Source organism: Sus scrofa, chromosome 7, assembly GCF_054392235.1.
Source record: "Sus scrofa isolate SSC_HxYL_T2T_F1_AM1 chromosome 7, Sscrofa_HxYL_maternal_Yorkshire_Landrace_v2.0, whole genome shotgun sequence".
Classification (NCBI taxonomy): Eukaryota; Metazoa; Chordata; class Mammalia; order Artiodactyla; family Suidae; genus Sus; species Sus scrofa.
In genome coordinates this window covers 126,495,211-126,523,205 of record NC_139389.1, presented here as the reverse complement: position 1 = coordinate 126,523,205, position 27,995 = coordinate 126,495,211, and the positions used below count along the sequence as shown (strand labels likewise).

General features: G+C 41.7%; 1 protein-coding gene across 14 annotated transcripts in view; it reads right to left on the bottom strand.

The window, feature by feature from the left end:
* The window catches only part of PPP4R4 (protein phosphatase 4 regulatory subunit 4), a 111,961-nt gene extending 89,520 nt beyond the window's left edge, over positions 1–22,441 (bottom strand). For all 14 annotated transcript variants that reach the window (XM_084970104.1, XM_084970102.1, XM_084970105.1 and 11 more), the window contains exons 1-2: positions 22,198–22,441; positions 20,617–20,690 (exon numbers count right to left, since the gene is read on the bottom strand). In XM_084970104.1, the coding sequence (XP_084826230.1) occupies positions 20,617–20,690; positions 22,198–22,317 (194 nt within the window). In that variant the 5' untranslated portion in view covers positions 22,318–22,441. The remainder of the gene's footprint in view (positions 1–20,616; positions 20,691–22,197) is intronic.
* Positions 22,442–27,995: the final 5,554 nt, after the last annotated feature.

The window sequence follows — 27,995 nt, the reverse complement described above, 5'->3', positions numbered from 1 at the left end:
CAATAGGACTTAACGCGAAACGAAATTGCTGAGAGAACAAAGAGTACAAAACTATTCCCACGTTTCCCTCCAGTGTGATTTAAAAGGAAGGTCAGGCTTCAATAAGAAGTGGAGGCAAATGTAGATAAAAGGCGATAAATTCGATTTCGGGCACACTACGTTTGAAAAGCCGGCAAGTTATTCCGCTAGAGACATCGCAGTGGTGGCAGCACCCGGCCAGCAGCCCCGGCCCAAAGCCTGGGAGAAAAGCCCAAGGCTGTGACCACAGATTTGGAAATTACATCAGGGACATGCTGAGCCTTAGAGCAGAGAACATGACACAGAAAAAGAGTCCCTAACAGTATGCAAGGATCCCATCTGCTCATCTGGCTGATATTAAATGGGGCACCAAACCAGAAGAAATGAGGTACAAATAAATCAATTACAAAATGGAAAAGCTCATCCATCACCCCCGAATCGGTCTGGAAAAGCTGTGGGATATAACGGTTCTTTTCTCTAATGCTTCTGCTAGGACACAATGGGAGGCTGCAGGTGAAGAGGCCCTCAGACAGTTCACTCCCTCACATGGTGACAGTGAAGAAACCAGCACCCACGGTGACTACGGAAGTTGGTCAAGGTCAACCCCTAGCTAGCTATTGCCAGGGTGAGGACACCACTTCCACAGAGCAAGAATCTAATTTAAATAGAACAACAAGGAGTTCCCGTCGTGGCGCAGTGGTCAACAAATCCGACTAGGACCCATGAGGTTGCAGGTTCGATCCCTGGCCTCGTTCAGTGGGTTAAGGATCCAGCATTGCCGTGAGCTGTAGTGAAGGTCACAGACGCAGCTCAGATCCTGGGTTGCTGTGGCTGTGGTGTAGGCCAGCAGCTACAGCTCCAATTAGACCCCTAGCCTGGGAACCTCCATATGCCGCAGGGTGTGGCCCTAGAAAAAGACAAAAAGAAAAAAATAAACCAACAAAACTAAGGTCCCTCAAGGACTCCTAAATAACTATGAACTTAATTGTACACATACATTTTCTTCTTTAAGAGAAACAAAGCCAATTTTCTTCCTATAGTCCTTTACAGTCAAAGAACTAATTCAGACATCCCCTTTGCAACATATAAATTACCAGGCTTCTAGCTATAGCTACCATGAAGAAAACTATTATCTAAGGAAATATAATTGCTACTTATACCATCTGTAATTCAATGAGTAAATACGGAGCTACATGAGTAAATAAAGGGTAAATTTACTCATATGCACAAATAATAATGCATATATCTTACCTAAATTATAAATATATCTCAAGACTTTATTGTCCGCAAGCCTAGGTCCACGTGCTAGCTACGTGAGAATTATGAAAACACAATATAATGGACTTTTGGAATCATAATATGTAATGACTTCTACTATGAAATAATGATTTAATAAAATAACGTCATTCTATTTTTATTTATATATCCTGTTTACCTGCACAAAAGAATTCAGAGCAGCACACATGTTTAAACATGCAATACTGACCACTTCAGTATTTTTCAGAAAATAATTAGTCAAAAGAATCAGAGCTGACTGGTACATCCTGAGTTTGGGGGTGTTTGTTTTAACTGGTGAAAACTAAGTATTTCTGAAGGAGCAGAGAAGTGGATGTGCCTACCATCTGACGAACGCTGATAACTGGGGTGAGCACTGACTTAAGATTCCGAGTCACAGACCAAGGAGGCTTGGCAGCTCCCTCACTTCACTGACGGAATTCAGAGGAGCGAAACGATGCTCCCAAGGTCACACAGCTGGTTAGTGGCTCTGTCCCATGTTTCTTAGCAACCAAGATTTAAAAAAAAACAAACAAACCTTGAGTTACATAGCCCTCACTGCTGAATAAAAAGAAACATAAAATTAGTCTAAAGACTGATTTTTATACACACACACACACACTGCTGTGTCATAAAAGAATAGAGCTGAATAATACACATACACACACGTGTATATATTCCTGTATAATAAGAGAAGAGAGCTGAACTAATAATATAGATAGCATTGGGGAACATTAAGAAATATTCTTCTTGGAGTTCCCGTTGTGGCTTAGCAGGTTAAGGTCCTGATGTGGTCTCTGTGAGGACGAGGGTTCTATCCCTGGCCTTGCTCCGTGGGTTAAGGATCTGGTGCTGCCACAAGCTGCAGTGTAGTTTGCAGATGCGGCTGCGAGCCAGTGCTGCTGTGGCTGCTGAGCAGCCTGAAGCTGCAGTTCCCATTTGTTGCCTGCCCTGGGAACGTCCATATGCTACAGGTGTGGCCGTAAAAACAAAAAATAAATATATTCCTTGAAGGAAAAAAAAGAGGCTACATCTATTTACCCACCAGTATACCAAAAGAAAGGAATCAAACACTGGAATTTTGACCCTCCGCAGGTTTCTGCGAATCCACCATTTAAAAACCATCTTCACTAGGCAAATTTTTTTAATAATGTGTGTATCGGAAAACTACAGGCACCAGGTGAATGTTTCTATTTTGTAAAAGAAAAGATTTCATTTGCCTAAAGAGCAGACGTGAGGAAAAGGGAAAATTGAGGATACTGCCAGGTTTTCGGGCAGCGACATGAAGTAGATGGTGGTGCCATTTATCAGAGACCAGTAGGCACCCCAAATTTGAGAAAAGATCTGAAGCAAGTGATAGAACTAGCAATGCAGATATCTGAGGGGGAAAACAAAAACAAAAAACCACTGAAAACAGAAGGAACAGCAAGAGCAAAGACGTGTACCTGGTGTATTTAATGAATAGCAAGGATGGCTGGAGTACATACCAAGCAAAGAAAGGACTCGTAAAAAATGAAGTAAGGGCTGCAATGGGGAAAAAAGGGGAGGTCACAGCAACCAGACCAAGTACATGCTCAAACCATAATGGAACTAAATTAGAAATCAGTAACTTAAAATGAAATGCAGGAGTTCCCTCCATGGCTCAGTGGTTAACGAACCCAACTGGTATCCATGAGGATGCAGGTTCGATCCCTAGACTCACTCAGTGGGTTAAGGATCCACTGTGGCCGTGAGCTGTGGCGTAGGTCGAAGACGTGGTGTAGGCCAGCAGCTGCAGCTCCAAATCAACCCCTAGCCTGGGAACTTCCATATGCTGCGGAGTACAGCCCTAAAAAGACCAAAAAAAAACCAAAAAAAAAAAAGCAGAAAATCTCTAAATATTTGGAAATGCAAAAATTTGCTTCTAAATGACTCATGAGTTTCTTTCAATAAATTAGAACTTTTTTTCAATTAAATGGTAATGAAGATCAACGTATTAAAATTTGTAGGAGACAGCTAAAGGGAAGTTATTGATAGCATTAAAAATGCATAAATTAGAAGAGCGCTCTAAAAATCAATAACCTGAGCTTCTACCTTAACAACTAGAGAAAGAAGAAAAAACGAAATATAAAGTAAGCAGAAGGAAAGAAACAATAAATGTTAGAACAAAAATAAATGACATCAAAAACAGGAACACATTGGAGTTCCCGTCGTGGCGCAGTGGTTAACGAATCCGACTAGGAACCATGAGGTTGGGGGTTCCATCCCTGGCCTTGCTCAGTGGGTTAAGGATCCAGCATTGCCATGAGCTGTGGTATAGGTCACAGACGTGGCTAGGATCCCACGTTGCTGTGGCTCTGGCGTAGGCTGGCAGCTACAGCTCCGATTAGACCCCTAGCCTGGGAACCTCCATATGCCACAGGAGCAGCCCAGAAATGGCAAAAAGCCAAAAAAAAAAAAAAAAAAAAAAAAAAAAAAAAACAGGAAGACATTAAAGAAAAATAATCTAAGCTGGTTTTTTGAAAAGATCGAGAAAAAAAAAAAAAAAAACAACTGGTAAATCTCTAGCCATGTTAAACCAGAAAAAGTGAGAAGACACCAACCACCAATATCAGGAACAAGAGAGAGAACATCCCAAAAAGGTTAAAAGGGAATACTAGTATAGCATCATCTGATGCCCATAAATTCAATAACACAGATGATGAAATAAAGTACTTGAAAGACAAAAACTGCCAATACGCACTCAGGAAGAAACAAACGTCCCAAATAGCCCTAAATCTATAAAATAAACAGAATTTTAGTTAAAAATCTTTCAAAAATAAAATTCCAGGCCAGATGTTTAACAATGTGAATTCTACCTAATATTTAGAGAAGAAATAACACCAATTCTAGACAACCACTTTGCAAGTGCTTTTATGAGCATTCCCCTAAAACCAAAAACTAGGCAAAGATATTATTATAAGAAAGCTGCAAGTCAATACCTCTCATTAAAATAGATGCAAAAATCCTTATAATAACATTAGCAAATAGAGTCCAGAAATATAAAAAAGACTCAGACATCTTGACCAAGCAGATTTCATCCCAAGAATGCAAGGCTGGTTCATCATTTGAAAACTAATCAGCATAAATCACCTTTTAAAGGACTAAATAAGAAAAGCCATATATGATATCAATAGATTCAGGAAAAAAATTCAACAAGATTTAATACCCATTCATAGGGGAAAAAAAAAAAAACTGTCAGCAAATTAGGACTAGAGGAAACTTCCTTAACTTAATGGTATCTATACGGAATCCATAGCCAGCATTATCCTTAATGATGAGAGACTGAATGTTTTTCCCCTGGGGTCAGGGGCAAGGCTGGGAAGTCCTCTCTCACCATCCTTAAACAGTGAGGGAATGTGGCAGGTACCACCTCAACCAAGGGATCACAATCGACATCACCAGTGACAAGTCACGTTGATGCCAGGTACCCCTGAAATGATGGGATGGGAGAGTCATATGTCACCTCGATGTATTCATCCCAAAAGCCCACCACGCCAGTCTCGCGATGAGGAAAAAAAATCAGACAAATACAAGTTGAAGGACATTCTACAAAATACCCGACCAGTAGTACTCTTTGAAACTATCAAGATCATGAAAAGCAAGGAAAGACTGAGACTGTGTCACAGCCAAGAGGAGATACGACAAACTAAATCCTCTGTGATATCCTAGATTAGACCTTGAAATTTAAAAAGATGTGTCAGTGAAAAAACTGGTGAAATCCAAACAAAGTCAGGCATTTGGTTAATAGTGTCGTACCAGGAGTTCCCATTGTGGATCAGTGGGTTAAGAACCCAATATAGTGTCTGTGAGGATGCAGGTTCAATCACTGGCCTGGATCCAGCGTGGCTGTGGCTGTGACAGGTCTACAACTACAGCTCCAATTCAACCTCTAGCCTATGAACCTCCTATGTCGCTGGTCTGGCCATAAAAAAGGAAGGAAAAAAAGAAGTGTTGTATCAATGTTAATTTCTTAGTTTTGACAAATACACCATGGTTACATAAGATGTTAGCTTTAGGGGAAACTGGTAATAGGCATTTAGGAACTCCCTCAACTATCGTTGTAACTTTTCTAGAAATCTAAGATAATTCCAAAATAGAAATATTTTTAAAATAAAAGGGCAGAAAAAGATATACTGTGTAAACATTAACCAAAAAAAAGAAAAAAACTAGAGTATATTAATATGAGATAAAGCAGACTTTAAAACAAGGAATATTTCTACAGATAAAGACAAACATTACATAGCTATGAAGGGCTTATTTCACCAAGAAAACTTAACAATCCTAATTGTACGTGCATTAATTACAGAAATCCAAATGCATGAACTACTACTAAAAAGGTTATATTTGAAAGAAGGTGTAGACAAATTTCAATTAGAGAGTCAATAGTCCACTCTTTTAGTCAGGAGAACAAGTAGGCAGAAAATGTCCTCCTTAGAGTTATAGAAGATCTGAAAAATATCATCAACCAACTTGACCTAACTTTTATAGAATATTACACCCAACAGCAAGAGAAAAGACATTCAAGTAAACATGGAATGAACACCAAGATCAACCTATGTTCTGGCAAAAAACAAACCTCAGCGAGTTTGAAGAAAATGAAATCAGGCAAGTATGTTCTGTGACCATGAGAGAATTAAACTAGAACCCAATAACAGGAAGGTATCTGGAAAAATCCCCCAAATCGTTGGAAAATTACAGGAGATGCAGGTACACATTAACCACAAGTGTAAACCAGGCCCCCCAACTCCCCACTAGCATCAGAGCTCAAGGAGAGATGCCTGCTCTTCCACAGGCCCAGGACGTACTTTTGAGAATCTTTTTCCTCTTCAAGGATGTCCACTACTTAAGGAAATACAGTCTGTAATTTTATTACCAAAAGCATTTCCAAGCAAATACAGTTTATAAACGTAGTACCAAGAGAATTTCCGTGACAATTCTCAACTCCGACTTCAGTCTGATTCTCTCATACTGAAACATGTAAATATTTTTATGCTAGCCATATAACTCTCATACTGCCCAAAACATATTCAAATCAAATCTGCAATGTACAGAACTCTTTAAAGAAAATATTGTTTTACTCTGACATTTTTTCGGTAATTAATAGTATTTTAAGTGTCATTATAATATCACTGCAACTACTCCTTAATAAAACACAGGCACTTTCTGAATTATGAATATCTACTTCACGAATGCCCATTTTAAAAAAGTTCTGAAACTTTTCACCTACCCGAGGAGGTTCTGTCCTTACAAGGGTTCCATTAGCACCGCCTAGTGGATGAAATAAGAAACTGAGGTTCGATGGGTTTTCCTTATCTTTCTTAGAGCTGAAGCGAACTCTGCTGAAGCAGGAAGGAACCTTAAATTCTGAGGCCCAACCCATCGTATCACATGGAGAGAAGGAGAGGAAGTGTGTGAAGAACTTAAGGGATGTGAATGTGACCACAGAGATGGACACCAGGTCCCCTGATTCTTACAACAGCAAACTGGCTCTTTCCACTACACCATGTGAAAAAAAAAAAAAAATTAACCTCCACCCTTCCCTCACATCACATACAATATTTAAGTGGAAATGGATCACAGACTTGAAATTAAGACCTCAAACCTTCTATAAAAGAGCACAGGAAAAAAAATTTTTAATGACCTAGATTTGGCAAGGATTTCTCAAAACAAAAAAGTACTAACTATAATGAAAAAAAAAAAATCAATAAATTAGACCTCACCAAAATTAGACCCCAGCAAAGCCAGGAAACTTTTGGTCTTTAAAAGAAAGGTGCTCTTACAAAAATTAAAAGGCAAACCACAGACTGGTAGAACATATTTGTAAAGCATACATCTAACAAATGCACAAAAGACTGGAACATATGCTTCACCAAACAAGATATATGCGCTGGCTTGTGAACACATGTAAAAATCGATATCCACTGGTCATTTCAGAAATCCAGACTGTAAATACAATGAAATACCACTATGCTAGGCCACTAGAAATACCACTAGAACGACCTAAAATCAAAGACTGATCGTACCAAGTGTTGGTGAGTACATCAGCAACTCCAACTCTCACACACTGCTGGAGGAAATGCAAAATTGTATCATCGCTTTGGAAACAGCTTAGAAGTTTCTTAAGAATGTAACCATACAGCCACATATGACCCAGCCATTCTGCTCCTAGCTGTGGACCAGAGGAAGGAACACGCATGTCCACATAAAGACGTGTACATGAATACTGACAGCCACTCGGTTTGTAACAGCCAAAACGTCAACATTAACCAAATATCTCAGCTGATGAATGGATAAACAAAATGTGCTCTATCTTGAAAACAGAATAATTTATCAATAATAAAAAGGAATAAACTATTGATACATGTAACATCATGAATGAACATCCAAATAATTACGTTGTGTAAAAGGGCCAGACCAAAGAGGAGCTACTCTGATTCACGTCTATAAAAATTCTACAAACTGCAATCTACAGTGTCGGAAAGCAGATCATAGGTTCCTGGAGTGGGACAGGGTATCAGAAGGAAGGGAGAGGATATTATAAAGTTACTTTGTTTATGTTCATTATCTTAATGGGAAAGATGGTTTTATGGGTCTATACATGGCAAAATTCAAACTGTAAAATTTAAATATGTGCAGTTTATTAGATGTCAATTATACTTCAATATAACTCTAAGAAATAGACAATATACTCACCATATGAGCCAGCATTCCATTCTTAGGCATTTATCCAAGAGATTAAAAATATATATATAGTCTACACTCTAGAACAAGAGAATTTGTTACTACTTAATAGTGACAAAAAGCAGATCACTCATTGCCTAGGGTCAGGGTGGGGGATTAACTACAAAGGGGCACCATCTGGAGAGAAAATTTTGTAACTACATTAAGTTTCCGGATAGGAATTTTCCCATACATCCCAAGTAAAATAGTTTTTGAATTGCAAACAGCTGCTTTAAATGATCAATAACAATTATCCTTTACTGAACACAACTCTCCACCAAGCCTTGTGTCCTCTGCATCCATTTTCTCTCATCTTCTAAACCATCCTGCAAAGTAGGTTTTATTTTTCCTAGTTTAGATTAGGAGGGCTCAGATAAGCAAACTACCCAAAGGAGCTCAATAAAAAAATGAGCAAGCCTCAGCCTCCAAGAACAAATCTGGGTCTGTCTCAATGTAAAGTACCCCTGACACTAAATTCTGCCTTCCCAACAACCTACATCCTTATAAATGGAGGTGACTTCCAGTGCACTGACACTTGAGAAAAATGCATTGGCTTCCTTAAACAAGTACCTCCTTGTACACAAATATTTGCTGGTACAACGCCACTCATTCCTCAGGAGATGCCTAACATGTGCTAAGGACTGAGTAAATAGTCTGTATGTTTTAACCAAAATGCACAAGATTTATTCTAAGGTAACCATTAGTTGCATTACAAAGCTTTTCCATTAAAACATCTCTGATTTGGAGGGGAAATGACACTTTAAGGCACATCCATATACAAGGATATAACCGATTTTGCAATTATTCCTGACCTGATTACCACACACCAATATCGTGTAAGGATAAAGCCAAAAAGGTGGTGACTGCCAAGAACTAGGTCTGAACACTTTTCTCTCTGCCCCCACAGTGGGTGGCCAACAGGGCAGCCAAAAGACACCGTAAAAAGCAAAATATCCAGGTTGAAAGAGGTGCAAGTTTGAAGATCACTGGACCTTATTCGTTGGTTTAATTCCCTTCATGTGATTCTATTTCTGAAAGGTATGACTTTTACCACTTGGTACAGTCAACTCTTACGTGTTGTCATAATGTGACTACTAAGAAACCACTATACAACAAGATTGGAAGCCAAGCAATACAACACCAAACTTTTACTTGGAGCTCATTAGCTATGTTTTGGGACAAAACTCAATCTCCCTGTGTGTCACGTCTCAAGTGTCAGTATGAACTAATTGATCAAGAAAATAAATATACACATACAGACATATGCTACAATATAGTTAACACTGTAGTTATTTCACTTAACCCATATTTTATTCAAATCTTTATACAAGCATTCATTTTAGGGTTACTTATGATAGTGATTTATCAGAGAAACTTGCAGTTTTTTTTGGTTGTTTTTTCTGGGGTTTTTTTGTTTTTGTTTTGTTTTGTTTTTTTGTTTTGTCTTTTTGCTTTTCCTAGGGCCGCTCAGGCAGCACATGGAGGTTCCCAGGCTAGGGGTCGAATCAGAGCTGCAGCTGCCGGCCTACACCACAGCCGCAGCAATGTGGGATCCGAGCCACGTCTGCAACCTACACCACAGCTCACAGCAACACCAGAACTCTAACCCACTGAGCAAGGCCAGGGATCGAACCCGCAACCTCATGATTCCTAGTCAGATTCGTTAACCACTACACCACGACAGGAACTCCGTAGGTATTTCAAATAGGTTATCAAACAGCTATAGTTAACAAGGAGGTTTTCACACAACTTTTCCCACTTGCCTAGCAAACAGGACACGTATTTTTAAAGCTAAAACAAAGCTAGCCCGTGGCAGAGCTAATCACCAGAGTTCTTGCTAAATACTATTAAACTTGAGGTCTCGGAGTTCCCGTCGTGGCACAGTGGTTAACGAATCCGACTAGGAACCATGAGGTTGCGGGTTCGGTCCCTGCCCTTGCTCAGTGGGTTACCGATCCGGTGTTGCCGTGAGCTGTGGTGTAGGTCGCAGATGCGGCTCGGATCCCGCGTTGCTGTGACTCTGGCGTAGGCCGGCGGCTACAGCTCCGATTCAACCCCTAGCCTGGGAACCTCCATATGCCATGGGAGCGGCCCAAGAAATAGCAACAACAACAACAACAAAAAGACAAAAGACAAAAAAAAAAAAAAAAAACTTGAGGTCTCCCCAATGATATTATATGGGTCACTTTTATTGAAAAAAAAAAAAAAAAGAGTTTACTTTTTATTTTTCAGCTTTTCCTACAGATCCCATGAGAGCAGTCTGCTTTCTACTGATGTCACAGTGAAAGCCTTCTGAAGCTTCAGTAAACAGGAAAAAGAAAGAAAGAAAGAAAAAAACAGATGCCTCCCATCGTTATTCTCATAACAAAAGGTAAGGAAAAGGAGGTGGGAAATTATTTCCCCTTACATTCAGAGACCTAGTACTTTTCCAAAATAGAGAATTCAGGGGTCACTAAGGACTTGAGGAATCTGGGAGACAGAGGTGGAATTCACTGTGCAGTCCTCTTCGTGTGTGACACGGTGATCCGCCTTATCTGAGAACATGAAAGTGAAGAGGCCTCCCATTTCTAGGTAGAAAGGCAGGCGATGTGTGCATCATCTTCACACTGGATGATAACTCTTTGGCAATTTTTTAAAAAATAAGACCGCTTGGAATCATTGAAAGCACAGCAACTAGAGGCGGTATTCCTAAAAGAAGACCTTCTAACCAAGAGTCTTCTAACCAAGCAGTCCAGCAGAATAAAAAACTAATTGTAAAGTGTTATAGAAACTCTCACAGGAAAAGAAAAAAGTTATAGGCTATAAGTAAATCATACACAGAATAACAGAAAATTCTGTGAGTTTTAGGTAGGCAGTTTATTATTGATATACTAGAAAATTAGGTAGTAGAAAGTTTGTCACTTTTGTTTCCTAAAAAATATAGAGTGGAACCACTCATGTACTGCTGATAGAAGTATAAACTCGTACAAGCACTTTGGCAAACTGTTGAGTCGTATCTTCTAAGCTGGACATATGCATATGCTATGACCAACAATGCTACTACTATGAAGATACCTAAAAGAAATGCATACACATATCCACCAAAAGACTTGTACAAGACTGTTCAGAGCGGCATGACTCATAATAGCCAAAACCTGAAAATAAGACAACATCCACCAAGAGAAGAATAAATAATATGGTATATCCACATAATGGAAAACTATACCGGAATGAGAATGAACCATCTATTTCTCCAGGCAACAATATGGACAAAACTCTTTTTTAAAAAGTTGAGCAAGGATTATACATCATGATCAAGTGGGATTTAACCCAGGGATGCAAGGGTTCTTCAATATCCGCAAATCCATCAGTGTGATACACCACATTAACAAACTGAAGAATCAAAACCATACGATCCTCTCCATAGATGCGGAAAAAGCCTTTGACAAAATCCAACACCCATTTCTGATAAAAACCCTTCAGAAAGTGGGCATAACGGGAACTTACCTCAACATGATAAAGCCATATACAACAAACCCACAGCAAACATCATTCTCAATGGTGAAAAGCTGAAAGAAAGAATTCCTGCTGAGATCAGGAACAAGACAAGGATGCCCGCTACTGCCACTACTCTTCAACATGGTTTTGGAAGTCCTAGCCACAGCAATCAAAGAAGTAAAAAAAATAAAAGGAATCCAAATTGGAAAGGAAGAAGTAAAACTATCGCTATTTGCAGACGACATGATACTGTACCTAGAGAATCCTAAAGACTCTACCAGAAAACTGTTAGAGCTCATCCACGAATTTGGCAAAGTCGCAGGATACAAAATTAATACACAGAAATCGACAGCATTTCCATACACTAACAATGAAAGAGCAGAAAAGGAAATTAGGGAAGCAATCCCATTTACCATCACATCCAAAAGAATAAAATACCTAGGCGTAAACCTTCCTAAAGAGACAAAAGACCTGTACTCTGAAAACTACAAGCCACTGATGAAAGAAATCAAAGATGACACAAATAGATGGAAAGATATACCATGCTCGTGGATTGGAAGAGTTAATATTATCAAAATGACTATACTACCTGAGGCAATCTACAGATTCAATACAATCCCTATCAAATTACCAAGGACATTTTTCACAGAACTGGAACAAAATATTAAAAAAAAAAAAAAAAAGTTTGTTTGGAAGCACATAAGACCCAGAATAGCCAAAGACATCCTGAAAAAGAAAAATGGAGCTGGAAGAATCAGGCTCCTGGACTTCAGACTATACTACAAAGCAACAATCATCAAAACCACATACTGACACAAAGACAGAAATAGAGATCAGTGGAACAGGATAGAAAGCCCAGAATTCAACCCACACACCTACAGCCAACTCATCTATGACAAAGGAGGCAAGGATATACAATGGAGAAAGGACAGCTTGTTCAATAAGTGGTGCTGGGAAAACGGGACAGCCATATGGAAAAGAATGAAATTAGAACACTCCCTAACACCATACACAAAAATAAACTCCAAATGGATTCAAGACCTAGATATAAGACCAGACACTATCAAACTCTTAGAGGAAAACATAGGCCAAACACTCTCCGACATAAATGACAGCAACATCTTCTCAGATCCACCTCTTAGAGTATTGACAATAAAAAGAAAAATAAACAAATGGGACCTAATGAAACTAAAAAGTTTCTGCACAGCAAAGGAAACCCTAAACAAAACAAAAAGACAACCCACGGAATGGGAGAAAATCTTTGCAAGTGAATTGATGGACAAGGGATTAATCTCCAAAATTTATAAACAACTTCTGCAGCTCCATACCAAAAAAACAAACAACCCCATCCAAAAATGGGCAGAAGATCTAAACAGACAGTTCTCCAAAGAAGACATACAGATGGCCAAGAAACACATGAAAAGATGTTCAACATCACTCATTATTAGAGAGATGCAAATCAAAACCACGATGAGGTACCACCTTACACCAGCCAGAATGGCCATCATCCAAAAGTCTACAAACAATAAGTGCTGGAGAGGGTGTGGAGAAAAAGGAACCCTATTACACTTTGGTGGGATTGTAAATTGGTGCAACCACTGTGGAAAGCAGTATAGAGACTCCTCAGAAAACTAAACATAGAACTACCATTTGACCCAGCAATCCCACTCCTGGGCATCTATCCAGAGAAAACCACGACTCGCAAAGACACATGTACTCCAATGTTCATTGCAGCACTATTTACAATAGCCAAGACATGGAAACAACCTAAATGTCCATCAACAGAGGAGTGGATCCAGAAGATGTGGTACATATACACAATGGAATATTACTCAGCCATTAAAAAGAAAAAAATACCGGCATTTTTAGCAACATGGATGGACCTAGAAACTATCATGCTAAGTGAAGCCAGCCATACAATGAGACACCAACATCAAATGCTTTCACTGACATGAAGAATATGAAAAAAGGACAGACTGAACATCTCTGCAGAACAGATGCTGACTCACAGACATTGAAAAACTCATGGTCTCTGGAGGAGACAGTTTGGGGGGTGGGAGGATGTGCTTGGGCTATGGGATGGAAATCCTGTGAAATCAGGTTGTTATGATCATTATACAACTACAGATGTGATAAATTCATTTGAGTAATTTAAATAAATAAATAAACAAAAAGTTGAGCAAAAGAAGCTAAACACAAAAGAGCACAGTCAATAGAGTTCAAAACCAGGCAAATCAATCTATGGTGTGAGAAGTTAGGATAGTACTTAGCTTTTGCAGAAGATGGAGGACACTGAATGAAGGTACAAGGGTGGCTACTAGGCTAATACAACACATTATATCCTATTAATCTGGTGCTGGTTACATGGTGGGTTTTTTTGTTTGTTTTTTTTTGTCTTTTTGCCATTTCTTGGGCCGCTCCCGCGGCATATGCAGGTTCCCAGGCTAGGGGTCAAATCAGAGCTGTAGCCACCGGCCTACGCCAGAGCCACAGCAACACAGGATCCGAGCCACGTCTGCAACCTACACCACAGCTCACGGCAACGCCGGATCATTAACCCACTGAGCAAGGGCAGGGACCGAACCCGCAACCTCATGGTTCCTAGTCGGATTCGTTAACCACTGCGCCATGACGGGAACTCCACATGGTGTTTTTTAACTTGTGAAACTATAACAAGCTGTATATTTATGTGTGCTCATTTCCACCTATGTTCCAAAATTTGTTTTAAAAAACAAAGCATATGTTTATGAGAGTACCGCTTTAACTGAGATTCCTGATCCATTAATTTCTTTTTTAGAATATGGTGAAGGAAGAGCAGACCAGACTATGGAGCAAACTCAATGCAGAGACGAGAGATATATTATGGGTATGCATGGCTGTTGCATTGCGTGCTCTGAAAAGGGCCAGTGTCTCTATCAACAAGGTATTAAAAGACTCACCCATCGCTTCTCCGCCTTTTGGCTAAGATCAAGTGTAAAAGACTCTCCCAGTTAAGCAACGCACTGCACTTCCCTGCCAAAGGCAAGCTGAAAGCTTAGAGCTAACAGGCTACGCTCTAAAAGGACCACATGCTTCCACTCTGACCAGGTGAGTGGTAACAAAGAGTCAGCTGTGTTTGTTCTCCAACCAGTTTATCCTAATTGACTTGATACTGCAATTACATAATTTAATTAAATATTACATAAACATATGAATGCAAAGAGAGTCGTTTCCATGACAACTAAGTTTTTAGAAAAACTCAATAAAGATAAGTTGCCAAAGAAAACTGTGATGAATTAGGAAGAATAAGACAACTTGCAAAAGATGAGTAGAAAATCTTCACAATCTAAGACAGGCCTTCAAGACTTCTTCATTAAGCATCTTTAAATTCCCACTCAACTTAAAAAAAAAACCTGAACTTGACACAGTAAATGCATCATGGGGTATTTATGGAAGAAAAAGGATTATAGGAGTTCCCATCATGGCTCAGCAGAAACGAATCTGACTAGTATCAGTGAGGACGCAGGTTCAATCCCCGGCCTCGCTCAGTGGATTAAGAATCCAGTGTTGCCGTGAGATGTGGTGTAGGTTGCAGATCAGCTCGGATCCGGCCTTGTCGTGGATGTGGTGTAGGCTGGCAGCTATAGCTCCGAGTCGCCCCCTAGCCTGGCAACTTTCATATGCCACAGGTGTGGCCCTAGAAAGACCAAAAAACAAAACACACACAAAAAAAAAAGAAGAAGAAAGAAAAGAAAAAGGATTATGAACTATATTAAGCAGAACCATGCTCAAAAATTGGTGCACCTAGTGTTAAAGATTGGCAAACAAACATAATTTTTTTTACACTAAATGAAATACTGAAGGTATGTATCATTTTTATGATTCCAATTTTGGGGGATTAACTAACCAACTATTCATCCCAGTTGCGAGGAACTGAAAATGGTGATGCGCCTCTCCTGCTCAACATTCAAGAAAATGAGCCCGCATTACTGGCTACCCGAGACCCACTCCCACCCCTCCCCCCATGCGCTCCACCTCACCAAAACAGTACTAAATGGCAGAAGGCGTCAAAAGAAAAAGAAAGCAATCAAGACAGTAGCAAAGGCGAAAGTAGTGTGGGAACACAGATCTTAGAAATAAAAGCATTCAAAGGAGGTTTTCACACAACTTTTCCCCCTTGCCTCGCAAACAGGACAGGTAATTTTAAAGCTAAAACAAAGCTAGCCCAGAGCAGAGCTAATCACCAGAGTCCTTCCTCCCGACCTCACTGCTACCCTGTACTAGTCCTGAATGCAAGTTTCCAGATGTGTGATTAGCAACAGCCATAGTTCACAGCACTTTGTTTATTTGCAGATTTGGCTGCAGCATTCTTACTCTGTGGTATCACTAGGGGGAGCACTGACTCCTAAAAGGGGGGCGCGGGAGAAAAGGGGGAAAGTTCCTAATTAAAGATGTACTTCATCTGACTGTCCTTAAAATGCAAAGTAAAAAATGTTTTAAAATTCACAGTGCAAAGAATAAGTAGTTTTAAAGTGACTGTAAAAGTAAGCAAGGAGTTCCCGTCATGGAGCAGTGGTTAACCAATCCGACTAGGAACCATGAGGTTGCGGGTTCGGTCCCTGCCCTTGCTCAGTGGGTTACCGATCCGGTGTTGCCGTGAGCTGTGGTGTAGGTTGCAGACGTGGCTTGGATCCCTCGTTGCTGTGGCTCTGGAGTAGGCCGGTGGCTACAGCTCTGATTCAACCCCTAGCCTGGGAACCTCCATATGCCGCAGGAGCAGCCCAAGAAATGGCAAAAAGACCAAAAAAAAAAAAAAAAAAGTAAGCAAAATAAAAGCAACATTAACCAATCAACACATTTAATGCAAAATATAAACAACAAATATTGCTTAAACAGGCTGACCTTATCATTCATTTAAAATAATTACAATATGTGAAGATTCTGCTAAATACTATTAGCAAAGCAAGATAACAGTTATCTATCACAAACTTCAGTTGATACATGTGACTTGCTCATTGCTTTTTTAAATTATTGGAAAGCAAAATTAATACTGCTATCTTCTTTTAAAAGTTTGAAATATACATCGAGCACCTAAGCAGTAGGGAACTGGGGACACGGCAAAGAAAACAGGGAAATGAACATTAACTGGGTACCTATTTGGTGTCTGGGGCTCTACACATAATACAACCACCTTGAGAAACAAGAACTATTATTTCCACTTTACGGATGAGAAAACCAGGGTTTAACAACCATGAGTAACTTGCCCAGGGTCACACAGATAATAACTGGCAGAATAGAACATAACCTAAATCTGTCTGACTCTATTGCCCACAACACAAAAAAGTCAGGAGTTGCTTAATTCGTCTGGCGTTTTGGGCATCTTAAAATAAATACACTTTATTCCATTCAGAGGTATGTATTTAAATCACAGTACAGAACAAGAAAGAATTGAAAGAGCAACAACATAAAACACACAGCTTGCCCTCTAAGAGCTTATAGTCTGTTAAAGAAAATACACACACACACACACGTGTTAAGGAATACAGAGCAGTGATTAATGGATAGCTGAGGGATACAGCCACTAAGTGGTAACAGGAGCTCAAAGAAGCCAGAGATCCATGTGGTTTCACCAAGTAGGGAGGGCCTTACAAAAGATGCCAGACTACAGCCAGACCCTGGGGACGGAAGAGGTTGGAGAGGTAGAATGAAAGGTATTCCAGGATGGGGAAAAGCTGAGTTAAGGAGGAACGTGATGTATCTGGGCCAACAGTGAAGAGGGTGGCATGACTGCTTCAAAAGTGAAGGACTGAGGGGCGACAGCCCAAGTGTCCATCACCTGATGCATGAACAAGCAAAATGGGCCGTGCCTCCGCGATGGAGTACGACTCAGCAATAAAAAGAAACCAGTTACTGACACATCTACAGCATGGATGAAAACATTATACTAAGTGACATCAGTCACAAAAGGCCACATACTGTAGAACTTATGTACATAACACGCCAGAATAGGCAAACCCATAGAGAAAGAAAGTAGACTAGTGGTTCCCCAAAGCTGGGAAGATAGAGAAGTGAGGAGTGACTGCTAATAGGTACCCCGTTTCTTTGTTGGGGGGGGTGAAGACAATGTTCTAGAATTGATTGTGGTGATGGATACACAACTCTGCATACACTAAAAATGCCACTGCACTGTACACTTTAAATGGGTAAACCACCATATGGTATATGAACTACATCTCCATGAACTCATTAAAAAAAAAAAAGTTAAGGGCCTGGTGGGATGTCCCACTGTACAGTTACATGGAGTCACTAATGCCAAGGTTAAGGGTCTAGAATTTATCTGGCAGGCAGTGGGAGATAAGTGAGCAAAGACTTACCTCATGAAAGCACAGTATACAGTATAAATTTAGGACGCTTCTCTAAGAAAATTATTCACACGTTTTAAGTACACTCCTAAACTATATGCCATAATCACAAAGAAGGGAGAGAACAAGAAGATGATACTGTGATATGGTTTTGACTAAGCCACAAGCTGTGACTACTAGGGAAGTTGTTTTGCTTTAGCGCTAAATGCCGCAGATGGGTATAACATCATCATATTTATGCAAAGCCACAAAATCATCTGTGTCAGATCTTCAAATACCATAATGTTCTAAGCTCAATCATGAAAACAGCATTAATAATTGATCTGCCATAGTTTAGGGTAAGACAATGAACAGTGTAATCTGGTTTTCACTGGATGGCAGTACTCTGCATATCCTGCTTTTGTAGATATTAGGTTCAATTTAAATTCCAGCAGAACCTCCACCAATATAAAGCATTTCCTCCTGATGCTTACATATCTGACTCTGAATTCTAATGTAACATACTCTTCCAAAATAGATTTACCATACCAAATAAGAGAGCTAAAGAAACAAATCTGATAGTCAGAAGCAAAAAAGAAAAATCTGGACGTTAAATATCCAATACAGAAGAAAAGATAAAGCACTCAAAATAAACCTGAAAATCACAGAGGAAAAAAAAAAACAGGACTCAGCACGAGGTTCTACAGCATCTGGAAGTACTAATTTTTTTAAAAGGAACAAACTACATTTCAATGAGAAGGCTCGATACAGGAGAACACAGGAGGCTTCAATGGCAGCAAAATTTGGAACACGTCCGTCCGTCCTTAAGACAAGCCCATACCCTCTCCTGAATCCCAGGGAAGAAAGAACCCTTCAGAAGCTGGCCTAAGAGTGAAATCCCACTTTCCCCCAGGAGGTGGTGAGATGAGAGGAACACAAAAGAAGAACTCAGCTTGAGAACCTATGCACAACCAAACTAGTGTTTGCCTTCAGAGTCACCTTGCAAACCTCCTTCAAGGTAGATGAGCCACAAGAAACTAAAGGAGATAATCAGATCTGTTTTAAAACTCTCTTGCCTAAGAATGAAAGGACCAGTCTGTCTCTGTAAGGGCTTTGTCAGTTTCAGAACTGGATGAAACTTATGTTCTGTGTCCGAGAAATACAGACCACTTAAGATGACCTGGTTCGCTAACAATAAAAGCAAAATAGAGAATAAGCTATCCTAAAAAAGAAGCCTTGTCACTGATATCTAGAATAAAGTATCTGCTGTCACCAGTAAGTAGAGCAAGACTCTTCATTTCTTAGCCATAAGCCAGCATTTATACAGCGACGCTTCAGTAGGAGTAAGGAGGCACTGCCTTCAAATTATTAATTGCTTTATGTTAAAAGAAACTTATCCTAATTTTCACCAACTGTCTACCTACTCCAAACAAAAGAACTGTGGGGAAAGGCAGGTGTTTACGGCTACTGTTCACCATGTTGGATGTGTTAATCCCTAAGGAAGAAAGCCCTTCACATATAATGCAAAAAATTACCGGAACAGGTTAAACAGAGTATTCTCTATGTAAATGCCAAAACCATATGCCACTAATACATACATAAATAAAAACATTCTCTTTTCAGTAAGTAAGTAGAAGTGATGATAAATCACAAAAGAGATGGGGAAATACCAGCAACATAAAGGCCATGATCCGGAAACAGTTTTACATAGCAGAATTATTGAAGAAAATGTCCAAATTGTAAGCATGCTAAAATTCTGACTAAAATAGGAACAGAACCCAAAATGTCACCAATAGGTTGTAGAATAATTAAGAAAATGGAAGTCAAGGAAAGAGGTTTAAAAAAAAAAAAAAAAAAACAGGGTCATTCACTGACTCACATGGGACCAGAAACCTGATCTATAAAGCCAGAAAGAACAAGAAACTGAAACTGGCAACGCAGACCTGAGCTAAGGAAACAAGGATGACAAATATTCCAGGAGGTAACCACCACCAGGTTCTGAAAAACTAAAGAGAAAACTAGCCAAAAAAGGGACCAAAAAATTGTGCAAGTACAACGAAAATTCTAAAACAATGTAGACAAAATACCTTGAGAAAATTTCTATTTGTTTTTATAGATCTGTTCATTAATGGGTCACCTTAGCTTTTAAGAAGCAAAATCCACAATACAGTTTTTAAGAGAGTTGAGAGAAATCTTGTAAATATATGTAAAAGCCATTAGCCTTAAGCAATTCTGTAGAGCTTGTGAGATGAAATTTAAGTGAGAATAGGCTCAATTAAATGTTTAAATCTCTCAGGCAAAACTATAAAGCTCACTTAGCAGAAGTAATATAAACAGGATAAGCTGAAGAAAAAAATTGAACTACCCTATTTGTGGATTTTTTTTCTGTTCAGTAAATAGCATAGAAAATCATACTCTACAATTCACTTAAAATGAATCACTTGGATAGTCTTAAGTCTCATCTAAATTTATTGGATCTTAAGTGAGAACCAAAGCTGCAAAAATAAATTTTTAAATGAGATTCAACTCAAACCATCAGTTGTTTTGCTCCTCCTCCTCAAACAATATTCTCTCATTTGGGTGATTTGATTTTCATTTTCAACGTTATAAATCCATATCTAAATCTTAATTCCTAACACCATTAAGTGCTATGCATGCAAAAAGTACTCTGGTCAAGTGGTTAAGTAAATCTGAACATAACAGTAACAGGGCATTTCAGAAGTCACTCGTGGATGCCGCCCCAGGAAAAGAGCAGCAATTATCACCAAAAGACTTTATGAAGTACCTGAGCAGATAAACAGCCCTTTCAATATCACTGAGGTCTTCATCAACTGTCAGTCTTTCTATTTCTTCTGGTGTCTGTCAAGTGTAAAATACAAATTATGCACACAAACATCTGATCAGTCTTGCCTCCAGGGACCCTATATGAGTAGAGACTAATGAAAAAGTTTCACAATTAAGCACTGTCATTGAAAACTAATCAAGGGTCTGACGAGCTCAAACCACAGGCTTCTCTAATTATTGGGTTTAGGTGGTGGAGTTTGGGGGGTTTGGGGCTTTTTTTTTTTTTTTTCCTTGCTTTACTCTTCCAGCTTCTAGACTGAAGCTGGAGAATGACATTGTGGCTTCAGAACCGTGCTGAAATCAATTTTATGTGCATATATAAAATATATACATACTTTTAATCTCTACTATCCCAAGACTGTTTTGCCAGCATTTTCTAGCCCAGGAAATGCTAAAAGGGGGAATGAAGGCTGCAGCCGAGTGAGGATGAGAAAGACGAAATCTGGAGGGGGGTTGGGTGGGGAAGGGACTAAACTCTGGAACTGGAAGGAAATCAAAGATTCCAGCTATTGTGGCAGGTGAGACTGAAAAGAGCTGAAGGACTTATTAAGTGGATGCGTGTCTGTGTGTCTGTGTGTTGCGGCGGGGGGCGGGAGGGAGGTCGGGTCCTGTCAACTAGGTTTACCAGCAGTGAAGGGTTGGGGCCTCTGGGAGGAAGATGACTCTGCGGGGTGGGGGAGCTAGTGGGAGGTGGGGGTGGGGGGCTAGTGAAGGTTGACTCCCTTAAGGGGGCTGGGGAGCAGGGTCCCAGCTAGAGTCCTAGAGGGGCTGGGAGGAGAGGACGTGTGGTGACTCAGGATGGGGACAAAGGGTCGCGAAAGCTTTGAAGACCCATGGTCGGACGACTCTAGTATGGGTGCTAGTTGGGAGTGAAGGGGTCACTGGGGAACCTGGGCTTGCTCTGATGGGGGCGGAGGGGGGATGGGATCTGGCGTATCTCTGGAAGAGGCAGGGGCAAGAGTCGGGGCCGTGTTGACTGAGGAATGGGACTGGGGCCAGAACCCAGGCAGCAGTACCAGGGAGCCAAAGCGGGGAGGCAAGGAAAGGACCCAGGCTGAGCTGGCTGCGGCTGCGACTGCGAGGGGCAGCTACCGCAGGGACGCGGGAAGAGGGGCTGCAACCGAGGGGCCCTGGCTGTACGAGAGGGACGGCGCGGGGCTGGTCCGAATGTCAGGGGCTCGGCCGGCCGTTCCTAGAGGGACGGGTTGGGGAAAGGGCCCAGGGCCAGCTGGGCCGGGGGAATTAGAGAACCGAGGGCGTCCGAGGGGTCGCGGGCGGGCCCCGGGTGCCCGTCCCTCGGGGTCGGGGGGTCCAGGCTGGGGGAGCCCGGGGGGCGTCGAGGAAGGGGACCCGAGAGGGGCCATGTTAGGGTAACACGGGGACCGGGGACTGAAGGAGGACTGGGGGGGCCAGGAGGACTCCAAGAGGGTCCCGGGCCGCCTCGGGGAGCGGAGGGGCGGGGGTCGGGGCAGGGGCAAGCCGCCGGGCGCCCTGCGGGCAGTTCCTCCACCCCGGGGCGCACCTTGAGGCTCCGGCGGACCGGCCTCTCGATGATGGTGAGCTCCTGCAGGTCCTCCATGTAGCCGAACAGGCTGTTCTGACTGAAATCCATCGCGGCTGCGAGCGGCGGCGGCGGATGCATGGACCGCCGGGCCCCCTCGCCGGCCGGGCCGGAGCGACCCCGGGACGCCGGACGTGCGCAGCCCCACGGCCGCCCACCAGCAGGACTTTCTCCCGCTTTCGGCTGCGAGAGCCGGGCGGGAGGCAAGCGGGCGGCGGGAGAAGGAGCACGGCCGCCGAGGGGGGCGGGGCGGCCTAGGCGAGGGGGCGGGGCGGCCGAGGCGAGGGGGCGGGGCGAGGCGCGCGGGCGTGCTACGGGGGCGGGGCCGGAGCGGGGGCGGTGCCCGCCTCAGCCCCGCCCCCTCCCGGGCTCTGCCGGCCGGCGGGCGGGACGCAACTGCCACGCAACGTCGCAGTGGCCCCCTCCGCAACCCTCACCTCTCTGCTCTCCCCTCCCCCTCGCCCCGCCCCCGGTCGAGCGCGCGCCCCAGCTGTGGCGCGTGCGCAGAGCCTTCCACCTCCTGCAGCCGGTGGGGGTGGGCTGGGGTCGGTAACCCGGTCCGGGGTTGCTGGTGTACCAGTACGAGGGGAAAAAAGGACTGGTACACCAGCAACCCCGGGATTGGACTGGGATCTTGCTTAACTTGTTAGGGTCACCTAACCGTGCAGTTATTCCTGGGGCCGCCCTCCCCAGCGCTCTAGTTGTGGATGCGGAGACCACCGTAACTCTGCTCTAGCCTTGGGGGAGCGGTGTGTACCCAAAATAAGTAAATAGAACTTGGTGTGTGCTGGATTGATGGAGAGGGGAGTACTAGGGAGTGCCGTCTGGGAGGAGCTAGTATTTAGGGAAAGACCGCCGGCATCACAGGATTCCTGGAGAGGAGTTAAACTGAATCTTAAGACTTTTCCAAAAGAAGTAAGAGTAAGCCCCTTTCGGATTGAAGCCTGGGCGTGTTTTGGTTGTAGGACGTGCATGCAGTCGGAGTAGAGCTTGAAGTGCGGGAAACCGAGTGCTTGGCAAGGTAGAGAGGAAGAGGCCAACTCTAAGCAGCCACGTTGAGTTGGTTGCGTTTGATTGTGTTAAGAGTAGGAAGCGATAGGGAGGGGATTGGGGCGATTATTTTGGACCTCAGGGACTAGCGTTTTGTTGATAATACTCTTCAGCTCTTAAGAGTGAGCAAGGCCCATCTCTTTTTTATGTCATTCTGGTATGTTCATTCCCTCTGCACGCTCCCATTTCTCTACCACTCCCCACCCCATATGCACCCTCTCTCGTTTAAGCTATGTCCCAGTACATGTATATATCATGGAAATATACTGTTTTTAGTTTAACTATTTTTTAATAGACATGAATGCTACTGTGATAACGGATTCTGTTTCTTGTTTTTCCCTCAACATATCTTGGAGATCTATCTGGATATATATATATGCCAGGAGTTCATTAATTCAAGCCACCGAAAGTATTTGATTTACCCACTCTAACACATTTTACTTATCAGTTCTTTAAATAAGGAACAGTTGGGTTTCCAGCAATTCCTTGTTATCACAGACCATGCTGGAAGGGGTATTACACCTGTCTCTTATGGACCATAAGAAAGACATGGAGTTGCTGGGTCATGTGTCTGTATTGCTTGGCTTCACTCGGCCTCAGTACTCTCCAGAATGGCTTTGCCAGTTTGCACTCCCACCAATGGCCTATGAAGATAGGAAAGTTCCTGTTTCTCCATTTTATGTGCTGACATTTGGTATCATGTCCTAATTCATATCAATCTGGCATTGGTAAAGTAATATCACATTTAATTTTCATTTGTTTCATTTTTTTAAAGTTTTATTGAAGTATAATTCATGATGTTGTGATCATTTCTGCTGTACAACAGAGTGATTCAGTTATAAATGTAGACACAGCCATTCTTTTTCATATTCTTTTCCCCCATAGGTTATCACAGAAATTGGGTAGAGTTTCCTGTGCTATACAGCAGGCCCCCGTTGCATTTCTTTAATCATCAGTGACTACCATTTTTCCACATACTTAAGAACCATTGAGATTCTTTCCATCTGTGAGTTACTTATTTACATCTTTGCTGACTTTCTGCTCTATTTCCTACTGTTTTCTGAATGAGCTCTGAATTTTCTTATATATTCTAAATACCAGTCCCTTATCAGTCTTGGACATTGCCAATATCTCCCACTCTCTTGTGCATCCTCTTAGCTTGGTCTTTTCTATCCTACAATGTAGGGAAAGTCCTTAATTTTTTTCTTTTCAGGGCTGCACCTGTGGCACATGGAAGCTCCCAGGCTAGGAGTAGAAACAGAGCTGCAGCTGCCGGCCTACACCACAGCCACAGCAACGCAGGATCCGAGCCATGTCTGTGACCTACACCACAGCTCACAGCAACACCAGATCCCGACCCATTGAGCAAGGCCAGGGATCAAACCTGCATCCTCATGGATACTAGTTATTTTCCACTGCACCATAACGGGAACACCCAGAAGTCCTTAATTTTGATGTAGCCAGATGTATCCAATTTCAGCCTTGTGAAGTGTGCTTTTGGGGTCTTTTTTAAGGAGCTTTTCCTACCCATGCTTGCAAAATATTTCCCTATATTTTCCCCTATTTTGCTTTGTACTTTTACTTATTACAGGTCTTATGCATCCAGAGTTCATCTCACATATACTGCAAATAGGAATACAGTATTATTTTCTGCACACAGTAAGCCAGTTTTCCCAGCAGCACCTACCAAATAATCCATATTTTCCCCACTAAGATGTAACGGCATCTACATTGTTAGCCAAGTCTCCATAGACACCAGTCTCTGTTTGTGGGCTCTCGTTGTTCTTCTGTTGATCTGGATCTGTTCCTGTACCAGTGCTGCACTGATTTTATTGCTGTGACTGCGTTATATGTCCTAATATCTGTTAGAGGGAATCCTCTCACTCTTTGCCCTTTTTCTTTTTTTTCCAACATTGCCTTGAAGGTCAAAGCAAAACAGTCAGGGGGTTACCCTAAAGCCAAAAGTCAGGTTTTCAGAGTTCCTCTTGTGGTTCAGCAGGTAAAGAACCTGACTAGTATCCACGAGGATGCAGGTTCGATCCCTGCCTTGCTCATTGGTTTAAGGATCCGGCATTGCCACAAACTATGGCATAGGTTGCAGAAGTAGCTCAGATCTGGCATGGCTGTGGCTGTGGCATAGGCCAGCAGCTGCAGCTCTGATTTGACCCCTAGCCTGGGAGTGCTGCAGGTGCAGCCCTAAAAAGAAAAAAAAAAAGTTAGATTTTCTGATCCCTATTCCACTAAGGAGAATCCAAGGGAATACAGAAAGGGGTAGATCTTGATGGGATCAGGATGGAGAAGAGGCAAAGACATGATGGAGGTGGTTTTCCTTAGCAAAGCCCTTGCAGCCTCCCTTTTCTGTCAATTTCTGAATTCTCCTTTGCCCTTGATTTGTAGCTGATACTAAATGATACCTGGAAACTTTGCCCTGTTTCAGCTAAGAGGTGATGTCTCCTATATGAATTTTTTAACAGCATCCTCTGAGGCTTGATGACCTTCTTAAGCAGCAAGTGGTTGAGTTCCCAGACATGTCTTTGTGTGGACGTTGATGAAGGGAAAATGTTCAGTGTGAACATTTGCGCCTGCTACAGTCACCGACCCTGTGGTGGAATTAGCCCACCTTGCCAGGAAACCCGAGTCCCAGTCCTGGCTCTGTTGGTGCCGTACAGTGGAATGAGTCTTGTAGCCCTGTTTTCCTGATCTGAACTGCTTTCCTACAGCTTGTCTCAATGTGTCCTCAGAGCAGCCCTGTGAAGTACAAAAGAGATGTAGCAATCTTCCAAAGTTATAAAGAAAAACAGGCTCAGAGAAGTAAGGTGACTTAGGCTTGAACAGCTAAGGAAAGCTAGGTTTATTTCATTTGTTCATTCAACAACAGCATGGTGGTTAGGTGCGTGGCCTCTGGAGCCCTTAGCACAAAGTTATGGAAGAATTAAATGAGATGATGGGCCTACAGTGTTTAGAGAAATTCCTGGCACACAGCAAGCATTCCGAAAAGGTAAAATAAATTGTGCTGAATCAATTGATTATTGTGAGAGGCAGAATGATGCTCTCTTAAAGATGTCCACATCCTGATCCTATGGATGCGTGACTGTGTTACCTTACATGGCAAAAGGGACTGTGAAGCTGTGACTAGTTTAAGAATCTTGAGGTGAGGAGAGGCTCTTGGATTATCCGGGTGGGCCCAATATAATCAGCATGGTTCTTAGGAGTGATGTGATGCAAAAGAACTTTGACCGGCCATTGCTGGCTTTGAAGGTGGAAGGGGGCCACACGTAGACAGCTTCTTGGAGGTGGAAAGGGGGGGTGGGGACTTCTCCTAGAGCCTCCAGATGGGAATGCAATGCAGCCTCTGCTGGTGCCTTGAGTTTAGCCCAGTGAAACCCAGTTCTAACTTCCAGAACGGTCAGATAATGAATGTGTGGTGTTTCAAGCCCTTAGATGGCTGACAATTTGTTACAGCAGCAGTAGGAAACTAATGCAATTATAATGCAGTAATGAGAAACATATTTAAATTCGATTTCTACCTCAGCCTAGAGACAAAATCAATTTCAGGTGAGTAAAAAAAAATTAAACATAAAAGACGACTTTCAAACTTTTGGAGGAAAATATAGGAGCATAGTTTTGTGACATCAGAATAGGCAGAGTTTTCTTAAGTAAAACAAAAAGCACACAATATAAAAGACTGACAAATCTAACTACTTTAAAATTAAGAACTTGTATTCATCCAAAAAAAAAAAAAAGAATCACAAAGACAGTGACAAGACCAACTATAGGGAAAGATATTTATAATAAATTCAAAGGATCGCTGTCCAGAATCGAGAACACTAAAAGAAAAAATCAGTAAGAAAGAAGTGATGTGGAAAAATGGGCAAAAATATATAAACAAGCATTCCACAAAAGAGGACTCGCCAATTAACCTATGAAAAGAAGATGAGCCTCATTAATAATCAGGGGAAGGTGAATGTATGCACCCCCAGACAGGCAAAAAATTTAAAGTCTGACCACATCAGGTGTTTAAAGGATAGAGAGGAAGAGGAACTCCTTTCACAGTGTTGGTGGAAGCAGAAATCGGCACAAATGCTTTAGAAGCCACTTGGGAAAATAATTTGGCATTAACTCGTAGAATGGACTTTACCTCTTCAAGGTGTATACCCTAGAGAGACTCTTTGCGCACTTACACAAAGGCATGCACAAGAAAGTTCATGGCAGTACAAATTACAATTGCAAATATCTCGTAACAACTCAAATGCCCACCAACAGGGGAGTAAATTAATTACATTATGCTCAATGGAAAACTATGACAGTAAAAAGGAATCCCAGCTACGTAATTCAACAAAGATAAATCTCACAAACATGCTGAGCAACAAATGCAATTCGCCAAAAATTATCTAGCGTGTGATACTATTTACCCGATGTTCAAAAAAACAATAGTATATGTAATTACCATAGGTGGTAAAATGATGAAAAGATGATAAGCCCAAAGGTATCTTTTGTTCATCTCTGGGACTGAGACACGACCAGGGAGGAAGCACAGACATTAAAGATGTGTTACTTTTTGAATTGGGTAGAGATACTTGAGTGTTTGTTGTTAGGCTTAAAATATACATATTTATTCCCATAATGTTTTATACATGAAATATTTTAGAATTTTTTAGCTCTGGGAGATTATGTGGTTTCCGTTTACAGTGTAGTCACTGCATTCATCC